At 40.3% G+C, this 13,201-nt stretch overlaps 1 protein-coding gene across 1 annotated transcript in view; it reads right to left on the bottom strand.

Annotated features, from left to right (window-relative positions):
* PDE11A (phosphodiesterase 11A) overlaps positions 1 to 13,201 on the bottom strand; it is a 717,642-nt gene that overhangs the window by 42,902 nt on the left and 661,539 nt on the right. The window contains exons 17-19 of the mRNA XM_089690441.1: positions 10,638 to 10,701; positions 6,106 to 6,180; positions 4,671 to 4,754 (exon numbers count right to left, since the gene is read on the bottom strand). Of these exons, the coding sequence (XP_089546567.1) occupies positions 4,671 to 4,754; positions 6,106 to 6,180; positions 10,638 to 10,701 (223 nt within the window). The remainder of the gene's footprint in view (positions 1 to 4,670; positions 4,755 to 6,105; positions 6,181 to 10,637; positions 10,702 to 13,201) is intronic.

Raw genomic sequence — 13,201 nt, 5'->3', positions numbered from 1 at the left:
AAATGTCACATTTTTTTTAAGATGAGGAGGTGTTAGGTCTAGGGACATTGGTGATATATGCACAGAATACGGCATGTTGTGAAGCCTACACAATGCCTTCCTCCATATTGTATGCTTCATTCAACAGCAACTTTCATAGCTTCGAGTACACTACAGGGCCGGACTGACCATTTGAGCACTCAGGGCCCGGGGTCAGTAGGCGGCCCCATGAAATGCCCCTGGTACCTTTTATAGGCTTTTTTGGGTGTGCTTTGAGTGTGGGCAAGGACACAGGGGCCCCATGATCCTCTATTGCCCGTGGGCCCCCTAGTGGGTACACTATATAGCCAAACGTTAGTGAACATCTGCCCACCACACCTACACTATATTGCCAAAAGTATTGGGGCACCCCTCCAAATCATTGGATTCAGGTGTTCCAATCACCTCCATGGTCACAGGTGTATAAAATCAATCACCTAGGCATGCAGACTGCTTCTACAAACATTTGTGAAAGAATGGGTCACACTCAGGAGCTCAGTGAATTCAAGCGTGGTACCATGATAGGTTGCCACTTGTGCAATAAGTCCATCCATGAAAGTTCCTTTCTACTAAATATTTCACAGTAAACTGTTAGTGGTATTACAACAAAGTGGAAGTAACTGGGAACAATACCAAGTCAGACACAAAGTGGTAGGCCACGTAAAATGACAGATAGGGGTCAGCACATGCTGAAGCGCACCGTGTGCAGAAGTCGCCAACAGTCTGCAGAGTCAATAGCTGCAGACCTCCAAAGTTCATGTGACTTTCAGATTAGCACAACAACAGTGCATAGACAGCTTCATGGAATGGGTTTCCATGGCCGAACAGCTGCATGCAAACCTTACATCACCAAGTGCAATGCAAAGCGTCTGATGCAGTGGTGTAAAGCACGCTGCCACTGCGCTCTAGAGCACTGGGGACGTGTTCTCTGGAGTAACAAATCATGCTTCTCTATCTGGCAATCCGATGGACGTGTCCGGATTTGGTGGTTGCCAGGAGAACGGTACTTGCCTGACTGCATTGTGCCAAGTGTAAAGTTTGGTGGAGGGAGGATTATGGTGTGGGATTGTTTTTCAGGGGTTGGGCTTGGCCCCTTAGTTCCAGTGAAGGTAAATTTGAAGGCATCAGCATACCAAGATATTTTGGACTTTTTGGACTTTGTGGGAACAGTTTGGGGATGGCCCCTTCCTGTTCCAACATGACTGCGCACCAGTGCACAAAGCAAGGTCCATAAAGACATGGATAAACAAGTTTGGGGTGCAGGAACTTGAATGGCCTGACCTCAACTTGATAAAACACCTTTGGGATGAATTAGAGCAGAGACTGTGAGCCAGGCCAGGCAAGCTAGGAAAAAATTAATCATGCACATTTTGTTTCTGCAAAAATATGTGCATTTATTGTCTTTTCACAAAAGGTGAACTTATCTCTTAAGTGTGAAACAGGTGAAATCCATTCAGAAAATGGATTTTGCAATGAGAATGTGGCAGTGAAAAACAGAGAATACAATAGATAATTTTAAATTGCAAATAAAATAATGCTGTGATTTTATAACTCAAAGGGAAGACATTTACATGAATCTTGAAAATGATTCACATGTTGACCTCAAGTTTTTATTCTTGGGTGTTTTATTTTTGTATTTTTTTTAATTATTGACCAACCACTGTTTTTATTTCATTCTAGCACATATAATTTCTGAGGTTTGGTTAATTTTTATCTCAGGTATGTATACAGCGCCATCAATTTATGCAGCGCTTTACATATATATTGTACATTCACATCCGTCCCTAACCCTCAAGGGGCATACAATCTGAGGTTCCTAGCTTGCATTCATACACACAGATACTAGGGCCAATTTTAGACAGGATCCAATTAACCTACCAGCATGTCTTTGGAGTGTGGGAGGAAACCAAAGTATGTGGAGGAATTCCACGCAGGCACAGGGAGAACATGCAAACTCCAGACAGATAGTGCCATGGCTGGGGTTCAAACCAACGACTCTAGTACTGCCAGGTGGAAGTGCTAACCATTTAGCCACTGTGCTGCTTTCAGTATCTTTTTCTTCTTAGGAGGAAGTTAATTGATACATGTCTTTTTATGAAGGAATCCCCTTATTTAATTCATTCCATTCTGTCATTTACAGCTTTCAACATCAGCTATGAATTTTATGATTTTGTCTGATGTATTTCCTTACTTTTTTTTCCTAAGCTGATGTCACAGGCTTCCAAATGATTCCTCATTTACAAGTGGAAATTTTATCTACTCTACCCTTACACTCCTCTTCAGTGTATGGGTACTTACACTTTTAGCCTTTCTCTGCTGAGAGAGGTCTTGTGACCTATGTCAATTCTCCTCCATTTTTGCAATCAGTGGAAGTGCCCGTGCATTGAAGGGGGGTAATAAGGGTAAGTTAGTCATCAGTTTTTGGTGGCAAGACTGGTAGGTTTCCTGATAGCTCTGAGATAAGATAATTTCAGCATTTCATGAGGTTCATTTCGTTAGGGTTAGTGAGCTAACAGTAAAGCTTCACACAGGCTGAATATCAGTCGGTTCAACAGAACTGTGTGTACTGCAGCCTCTCAGGCTTCTGTCGAACGGGCATGTTGGAAAAACAGCAGCTGATCGGCTCGCAGCCAATGGCTTTGAGAGCTGACTGGTGTTTTTTGGTGGGGGGAGAGGGCAGTGCCACTGTCAGAACACAATAGCTCAGCGGGGAGATCGCTGTACTGGCATTGCATAGTTAGTACAGCGGGCTTCTCAGGTTTTTTTTTTGTTCAGCCTGCTGGGTTGAACTAAATATAACTGCCTGTGTGTACCAGGCTAATAGGTTAGTGTTACAGTTTAGGGAAAGTTTATTAACTGACAACTTAAGACTAAGGCCTCATGCACACAAAATTAAAGTACAGATGTCCAGGTGCTTTTGGAGTTAGTTGCTAAACGCACATTGAAGCATATACTGTACATGCTTTGCTATAGCTAAATACACACCTAGACATCTAGTTCAGCAGCATTTAGGTGCATTTAGCCTGTCTGCATCGTGGGACTACTTAGACTGGTTTTATGTTGCTAAGCGCATGTAAAAGCAAATAAACGCAGCTAAACCCAAGTACATCTAAATGTAGGAAAGAGTGATGTAGTAAACATGAAAGTTGTTGATACCTACAAATAACATCTTCGTTGTTTAACACAGGTGGCCCATGTAAAGGCGCCCTTAGGGTATCAAGTTGTTTTGTCTTTAAAGTGCCCTGTCCCAGACTAGGGACATTAAACTACTTAGATGTTGAAAAAAAGCAGTAAAAAAAGCCAGTAATTACTTCTTTAGCTGCTTATAGTGTGGGTTTATTCATTCTCAAAGATCCTAAGTTGTGATTCAGTTGGTTTCTAAAGCTGGCCGTACATGGATCGAAATCCAGCCAATTCAACAGGGACAGGCAAAATTTCAATCCTTGTGTGGCCACTCTGGTTGTACAGAAGTCGACCTACTGATCAATTTCTGTTCAACTGCCCTCTTGGTATTTCTTCACTTGATCAGCGCTGTAGGCTGCAGACTGCAGTGCTGATGTGTGTATTCTGACGGCAGGGAAGTCTCCCTTCTGTCAAAAAACAATGACTCAGCAGCAAGGATTCCTTTATCCACATAAAGTGTGTGGATAAGGAAATTGGGTTAGTTTTTTTTGTTCAACCTGCAGGTTGAACTACAAAAACTAACCAATGTATGGCCAGCTTAACAGCTTAGAAACACCTGCTGGTTGTTTACATTAGAAAGCTGGCAGACTGCAACGATTTTGCTTTCATCGAGAAATAAAGCTGTAATTTCAGTGCCTCCACTGTTTACACATGTAAAGCCATACATTGCAAAGAATGAATGTTTTTGTGCAGTAGGTAGCACAGGTGGATGCATTGGGCCACAGCCAGCAAGCATGTACAATTCACAGACAGGCTGACAGGTAGCTGTGGCTGTTTGCATTGAGCAGTTACTGCACATGCAGTTAGGCCGGGATCACACCAATGCAGTTTGCTTTTGATATGTTTTGATATGCTTTTTGCATTTCGCTTTGTATTTTTATACACGTGTTTTTGCCGCATTTTTACCACGTTTTGCACTTTTTTTTGTGTTTCTTGTTAAAGGGAAAATATTTTTGTTGCTGGGCAGAATAAAAAATGCAAAACACAGCAAAAACACACTACATGCATTTCAGAAGCATCTCAATTGAACTCTATTGTAGCAAAAAGACTGCTCCCTAACCCTTTCCAAAAATGCAGCTTGTTAAAAAAAGCATTGATGTGAACGTGTCCCATAGGAAACCATGTTAAATGTACTGTAATGCATTTCTGCAAAAAGCACTAAAAAACGCACTGGTGTGAACCAGGCCTTAAGAACAGATGAGCCGCCCAGGGTTCAAACTGTTTTCATCCAGGGCCACTTATCTGTAACCGCTTGATGTTCAAATACATGCAAACAGCTATGGACAGCCGCTGCCGCCTGTCATGGATATGTACAAACTTGCTAGCCATGGCTGATCACCCAACATTTTATTGCAGTACATGGGTAGGGTCATATTTTCAATTTCACTTAAAGTTTATCAGCATAACAAAAGGAGGCAAACGGGAGTTTATAAGCATACAATACTTTTAAGAAAAAATAACAGTTTTACCTCATACAAAGGGAAACAAATGTTGTCTATCCATTCCAGCTGCAATCTAGGAAGCTCATCTTTCCTATTACGGTCAAAAATGGCCTGTTGTGGAAAATATACATAGTTATGGCTTGATTGGACGACACTTTGAGTACTATTTTACAAGCTTCACATACATTGTTAGGTTTAATAATTCAGACTGTAAGACACAGAAAACATGGTATGTATATTATACCTAAAGTGTTGCCACGGTCTACTCATGATTAGTGATTTGCCATGGTCCAAGCATGATCAGTGATGAGAAGGAAGAAATAAGCAAGGAATATTTATAGCAGGCACAGATTGTAAGGCCTCCATGTGGAAAGGAACTTGAATGAAGTTTCACACTCAATATACCACAAAAACTGATAAAAATATGTAGCAGTAAATTCAGCGAATGCATACTATAAAGCTGAAACTTCATTTTTAAACCTTCATAATTAGCAGATAACACAGGGTAATGAACATTTCCCATGATAGCATATGTTAACATATGTAAAACCAAATGTGTTTTTACTTGAAGATGGAATAGGGAATGGTTAAGACCGTGTCAAGTTTTTTTTCACCAAATTGGGAACACATCTCCTTACTTCTTGCTCAAAAGGCACAACAGGAAGACATCTCTCTAAAGCAAGGGAAAATCTGTCTTAAACAAGTATCACTAAAACAGATATCTTCATTGGAAGATTGTCTCCTGTTTGGTGGAAGCTCAAAATGTTTGGATTTCTCATCACTTTCTGAAATAGAGACAATGGCCACCAAAACAAACAGTGAGTGAATCTCCTTAGCAATGAATATGCTAGCCTTTTTTTCTCTATCCAAAACAAAAAAAAAAGTCTTATTTCTACATACACTTTAATGCTTTTGTAAATTAACCAGAATGATATTAGAGAAGCTTGGTATTAAAAAAACAATCACAATCCCCTAAGTGGGTACTCACTGGAGGCTGTGGAGGGGGCAGCAACAGTTGGTTCAGATTCCCAGTAGCATGCTGAGAGACTGAGCCAGCTGCCAGTCAGGAATCTGGGAGGATCCCCCCAATATGGTCAGGACCCTTGCAGAGCCTAGACCGGCTCCACGACTTCAGCCAACAGTAGGCTTTAGCCCGCTGTTAGCTACAAACGGGTCACAGGAGTTCACAACTAAGTGTACTCCTGTGATCCATAGGAGAAGTAGGGCCAAAAGAGTTTTGGCCCTACTTCTCCTTCAAAAGAACTAAGCTGAAAAATATGTAGGCTGCCATTGATCAATTCTCCTGGTACTATTTGCCCAACTGTGGTATTGCTCCACCTACTGATACAGTTGTTTATGAAGTACACTTGATATCATTAGCTTCTTGATAATTATTGTTGTTTTTACCATGAACTGCTCTGAAACCACAGGGAAATCCAGTATGGCTGAAATCAGAACTTACTGAAGGAGTCAATTTGAGCTCAGCTCGTTCCCGGTCTCCTTGCTCAAAGAACTCACTGGTCACCAATTCCGCCACCTACAAAAAAAAAAATGTTTAATCTATTTGGCTATTTAAAAACATGTCCCATCTGTGCAATTATCAAATACAATTTACCAACACTCTGGCTGTTTTATGACAAACAGAACTAAGCAAAGTGCATCACTTATAGAGACCAGTCAGATTACATGTGTCAATTTTCTACTGTCTGCTAGGACATGAAACAAAATCCTTCCTGCTAGAAGAACACAGCCGCTTTCATAGCTCTTAATATTTCTATATTTTAGATAATCGGTTGTTAAAATGTGGTTTATAAGCTCAATCTGCACAATTCAACTCAGAAGACACCAGAATTTTAAAAATCCGGTTATAACTGTCCTCAAATCCCAACAACAATTACATTTTTTTGGATATCCACACTGGTAGAACAGCAGAATTTAGGATTGCCTGCAAAACAAGCATTCTTGTTAGGACCTGAAGACAAGCTAGAAAAACTCTTTAAAGGATAAGTTCACCTTTACGAACATGTTACATGTTACATCTATTAAATTGTGTTCAACAATTATCAATGTAAAATTGACTGCTCCTAAACTCTGCTGCCTCTAAACTCTGGTAAAAGCCTATGTGTGTATGGACCAGGGGCGGACTGACAACTCATGGGGCCCCCGGGCAATAGGGGATCATGGGCCCCTGTGTCCTTGCCCAAACTCAAAAAGCCTATGAAAAAGGTACCAGGGGCATCTCATGGGGCCCCCTACTGACCCCGGGCCCTCGAGCAGTGCCCGACTTTCCAAATGGTCAGTCCGCCCCTGGTATGGACACATAGGCTTTTATTGAGTTGAGTTCAGGGGCTTTGGCAAAAAACACCAAAAGCTCCTAAACTCACATTTAGGAGCAGCAGTGTACATGAGGCCTAAAAGGCAATTAGTATCTTTTCCAATTTGGAATCACAATGTGGGAATAAACCATGATAACTAAACCAAGCTATTATCAAGCAATTACATTTCATAAACATGTAACCAGGGCTGGGTCAATGCTTCCTTTCAATATTTCGTTCCACAGACCAACTGTCTTGTGTCACCTACTTAATATCCAGATATCTAGTTAGTCTGAAGATCAGATGTCAAAGCCACACTGAAGCTAAGGCCAGATAGTATGAAAGACATGTTTGCCAATTCATTGTCAGTACTCCTAGAACTAATGACTTGGAGACAGAGCAAACCATTTCCCTAATTTAATACATTGGTTTTAGGGTTTTGGTGTTCGGACTAGGTGAAAACATGCAACATGGCGTCCTGGCTAGATGGCATTGGTAAGAACTTTTTATTATATGGGTAAACGTGTTTTTGGCAGTCAACAGCATGAGCTGTGGGTGGTTGTACATCAACCTTTCCAGCTCCACTGTCCTTGGCCATGGCCTATGTTGGCAATGCCAAAATCCAGCCTCAAACATAATAATACAATCCCTAAATATAATGATCATTTTAATAAAACAATCAAATCTTTCAGAAACATATTGCTATAAATAAACAGTTTGATCAATAAAAATAAAATTTTTGGAAAAAAAAACAAATGTTACTGGTAGAAAAGTGTATTCATTTTAATAAACAGAACATGGAATCTGACTGGTTACTATGGGCATTAGCTCACATTTCCTTTCTCTCGTTTTCACAAAGCATCCCTATTGAAGGTTTTATTCCAACCCTATGCTGAAAATATAAAACACTTGTCTGGGTTCAATTGTTCAAGCTCCAGCTCCTGCTGCTAATCAGTATTCTTTGTATTCATTCATATTACCCTCAGGATGTGATGGCCAATGAAGACATTTGACTGAATGAGTGGAAAGCCCTCAAATTTAAAAACTATGCAGGAACTGATTCATCATTGTCAGTATGTGACAGAGCCTGAGGTAGCTCCATGGGGCAGCCGTATGAGTTGAATGAAAGACGACGAGGCTCACAACAGAAGGAATTACAAACCCAATTTTCTTTCCATTTCCTACCCATTCTCATACAGCAATATTTTGCCGAGGAAGCATACTACACTGTTCCTGTACAAAAGCTCATAAATACCTCATATACAAGAAACATTTACCATTTCACCATTCAGAAAAATTACATCCAGGAAGACAACATTGCATTTCAGCATTGGGGCATTTTTGCCAAAGTGATATATTTTACATAATTTCTTTATAACAATAAATAAAATATGAATACAGCAGGAAATGGTGAAATCAGGTCCATGGCAAAGCTGAATCAGCAATGTTGGCCATATACATAAAGATAAAGAAACAATTCACCATAGATTTGATTCTACGTCTCTGATCTTGTGATTAATTTGAAATCAAAAAACAATCTCCCAACAAAACACAAGGAGAGATAGTTTGGTCAGATTCTAATTGATTTTTGCACTGAAGGGGGGCTCTGTTATATGAAAACAATTGTTTGTGGATCATTCCCCAATTGATTTCTGAACATTAGGACATAATCACTATATCAAACAACTGTAAGATTACTTGCATGGCCAGCACCAATGAGAACTTTAGTAGTTTCTTCTATATTTGATCTTCAAGTTGCATGTTAAACTGAAGCTCTAATTTATATGTAGAGAAGACAAACGTGGGAGGTGATCCTTTCATAACTGGAAGGTCAGCTAGTTTTATTATCATTTAAAGGTTCTTCTAAAAGGTAAAAACATTTTTTCTATGTGTTTAATATATTTTCTATTATCTTCTACTTTTTTTTTAAAGAGGCTTTGGTCATTTTTGAGCTATTTTTGTTTATGACTTCAGCCAACCATGAACAATGCTGAGAATGCAGTAATTGGTGAAATCACAGTGGTCTGTGGCACATAATGTACTAGTCTGCATTTGGGGGTCTTTCACCTGCACCCACATGGATGTCAGTTTGGGACTAGCAGCTGTGTCTGTGCAGTCACTGCATCCCAATAGTCACTGTATCCCATGCCTGCACACAGTACCTGATGGCTGAAGCTGCATAAACAAGGTTCTCATTCACGGAATTAGGTCTTTTTTAGGTAGGCATTATGATCAGGTCTGCCTGTCAGTGTTTCTGGACAATGGAGTCTGCTTACACCTGGCAATCCATAGAGCTCAGCAAGGTCTGCCTGTGTCTGCTTTGTACAAACTGAATGGGCATGGATGTGACACACGTCCCGTTCGGCTCCGATCAGCAAGGAATCTGTTCACAGATCCCCTACTGATTGGAGTGAACTTCACTTCACGTGAACGCACCCTAAGGGTGTCAGCGTTCATCTGAATGAGACCATAACCAGTCCCAAAATATCTAAGGGACCTGAGCGACTTAGCATACGTAGTCCCAATAAAGAGTTTCTCGCTTTTAATATAAAAGAAATAGAAAGTTCCTTCAACATGAATATAAAACTGATCTGTATATACAGTATTATTATTTTTATTTATTTCCACATGGGCACTGAGGTTCGTATGCTGTAAATAGGCCATGTTTTGCATTGTATTTAGACTGGCGTGCAGGCAGCCCATTGAAGTCTATGAGGATGCAGCTGCTGCACAGACACAGTTGCTGGTTCTAATATGACAGGTGTGCAGGTGCAGGCGAGTGGCTCTGAATGCTAACAGTGTGCATCTGTCACATTAGTGACTTTGTCCATGCAGCCCAGCCACTGCATACTAATTGACTTCAATGGGCCTACCTGCATGTAGGACTGAAGTTTCTCCTGCGGACAGTGGAATCTGCTCATTGTCATAAATACACCACTTGGTGATCCAACTTTTTCAGATAACGGTACTGGTATTTTTGTGGTTATATCTTCCTAATAAAACTGCTGGTGCTATACTTCTTACCTGCCAATGCATCAGTTTGTGTTTGGTCACTCACCTGAAATTGTTTTTCCTGCACCATGGGCATAGAATGTCATGAAAACAAAATTCACACTATAGAGCTGTGTAACCTTTCCTGTAATTACTTACCCTTAAAGTAGAACTAAAGGTAAAACATTTTCATTTTGGATAGAGTAAGGGAGGTTTATAACCCCTGTCAGTTTTTTATTTGAAATCTGTGTTTCATTGGGGAGGTTTCACTTTACTTTCTGTCCCATAACCAAAACAGGACATGAAAGGAAATCTCTGCAAAGTGGAGGAATCCCTCTTTGTCCTCAATCGAAGGTTTACCCTCTATTCCTGTTCTAGTGACAATCCAAAATTTGGGATTTCCTTTCACTCTTGGTGATAATGGTAAACAGGACAAATAGAGAGGGTGAATCTCCCTAATGGGGAAGGTATTCTAATTCCTCTCCACTCTATCCAAGGCTAAAGTTTTGCCTTTAGATATACCTTAATGGGATTAACCAAATACTGTATAACTACAGAGGAATATAATACACCACTTTATCTATAAGGAAGGTGAAATCTTTATGGCGGAGTTTTGTAAGTCATATCCTATTATAACATTGTCCCATCAGCAAGTTCCTCCCCTATCGAGTAATAAATCAACTCTTGCCTGTCTTGAGATCTCCCATGGTTTGGTCGCAGCTCCAAGGTCACATGCTGTCATTAGCATTGATCTGAAAGAGAGAAGTGGATCAAAGCAAACATACTGCAAATATACTAAGCTGGTGTCCTTCACCCACAGCGATGTTATATATCATTATATCAGTATGGTGTCGTCTATACCTGTGCCTACAGTCCATGGTGTTCCTGAGAATTCCAATGTGAAAAAATAATGCCCATTTATAATAATAAAATTGATGAATGATGTTTTGCTTTATACAGATGTTCACTAATTCCCTTAAATCTACATTGACATTTTAGCTATTTCTCCCCAGGTCAATATGTAATTATGAATATAAATAAATGTGTTCCTCTGGGACTATACAGTTTATTCAAAGTGCAGGTTCAGCTTTAAACAAAGATCCAGCACTCCCAGCCTTTGTATCAGGAGATTCTATCATCCTCTACCACTACTAGTTCTACACACAGAGCTGGACATCTGCCGGCTCAGGACAAGATCATAGCTGACCACCTTCCACATTAAAGAAGGTGAAGCCTGGTATCACTTAATCTATGGCTGTCCTGTTTGCAAAAAAGGCAGAGCTTTGGATAAACACCTGTGGCTCCTATGCAGGGAACCTGACGTTTGTTTAGAAGTGCACCCAGTCTTGTAAATGTGTGATGGCATCCCATAGCAAAATCATTCAGTGCCCCCTACCCCTCTGATATACATCTCAAAGATCTTGTGCTATTCACTAAAAAATGTGAAAGTTAGTAAATAAACTAAACATATGATCTCTTTGAACACCCAGTCATGTGAGAGGACAATTAAAAAAACAAGTATTGAGGTGAGCATAGCTATGCCCTATTAATGTGGATGTGAACCCTAAAAAGCCACTGAATTGCTTTTACAAGCAGTAAAAGGAGTCCCCCCTCCCACATTCCACCATGTTCCTGGGTTCTTCTGTCCTACCAGGGAGCCCAGAACTGATGCCAGCGTTTCCACCAGCTTACCATAGAGATGACCGAGGACCAGAACATCCCCGATCATCTTTATAGTCTAAGAAACTTGAAGCGACGAGTATTTTGTCTCTTCTGGTTTCAGCTAATGTAAACAGACCATTACCAGCCTGTGAAAGCATCAGATCAAACCAACTTTGGTTTGATCTGATGCTTTGAAGGGCAGAGGAGAGATCTGGGGTCTAATAGACCTCAGATCTCTCAATAAACAGCACCTGTAAATAGACAGTGTAAAGATAAAACATTTTAAATAATACTAGAAAAGCTACAATTTCTGGGGAAATTGTGTGAAGTGTTCTTGCCTCCACCAGTAGTCTACAACTGGAGTGGGTGGAGTAACTGGGTGGAGTGGCTTGTCACTCTGCTGCCTGCTCACACACCTGGGTTCCTATGGCAACTCACTCTACAGCAAGGGCAGAGAAGAGCGGTTAAAAACAAACTGCTCCAACTTGCTCGCTTCACTGGCAGTTTCCATCTTCAAACGGTTGTGGTTTAAAAATTATAAATCCTACACCGAACAGCTTTATATTGTGAGAATCATAAGATCCAGATCTACATTTCGATGCATAGTATGTCTCTGAAATATTAAAAATGAAGGCACAGTCGCAGTTTAGAGATTGCCCTTCAAATTTGAGGTGGCTAGAGTGGAGTTTCAATGAATGTCAATGGGCGGCGTGAGTTGCAAAGAAATGGTCATATTTTGAAAACTATCAGGACTATGGCTTAGTCGTGGACATTTTTAGTGGCACCAGGGATAGCTGAACGTTTTGATATAAGATTTTTGTAGGTGGGCTTGAATATGAGGGAGTGATGGCAGTTTAGAAATCATGTCCTGATTTTTTATCTCACACTCTAGCTTTTGTCAGCTCCCACTCTAGTTTTGAACATTCTGCCATTCATTCCTATTGGACCAATTTCACCAAAAAAATGCCGATAGTTTGTGAACCATTCAGCGAAACGTTCCACAAAGTATTAGCACACCAATCGGGAACAATCCGCACGTTTCGGTATATTACTGTCTATGTAGTGTAAAAACTGTGGGAGGAGTTAGAGTGGTAAATTTGGCTATAATAATAAGAATATATATGTGAGATAACAGTAAGTGGTCTTGCCATGCAAGAACACTTAATAATTCTAGCACTAGACCTCCTGTGTAACTCTAAACTGGTAACCTGTAAAGATTTATAAAACACCGCCTATGGAGATTTTTAGGTGCCGTAGTTTGGTGCCGTACCACGAGCATGCACAGTTAGAAAGCGTGACATGTTAGGTATCTATTTACTAGGCATAACATCATCTTTTATATTTGATCAAACAATTGGGTATTATATTGTGTTTTTGTTTATTAAAATTCACTAAAGTGTGTTTACCGCTGTGTAAATACTGTGTGCCATAAAAAATTGCAACCACCATTTTATTCTCTAGAGTCTCTGCTTAAAAAGAAAAAAAATAAATATATATATATATACCGTATTTGCCGGCGTATAAGACGACTGGGCGTATAAGACGACCCCCCTACTTTTCCTGCTAAAATGTAGTGTTTGGGCTATACTC

Source organism: Staurois parvus, unplaced genomic scaffold (assembly GCF_062004578.1).
Source record: "Staurois parvus isolate SC_StPar_1 unplaced genomic scaffold, SC_StPar_1.0 ptg000530l, whole genome shotgun sequence".
Lineage (NCBI taxonomy): Eukaryota > Metazoa > Chordata > Amphibia > Anura > Ranidae > Staurois > Staurois parvus.
This window is presented reverse-complemented; position numbering and strand designations above follow the sequence as displayed.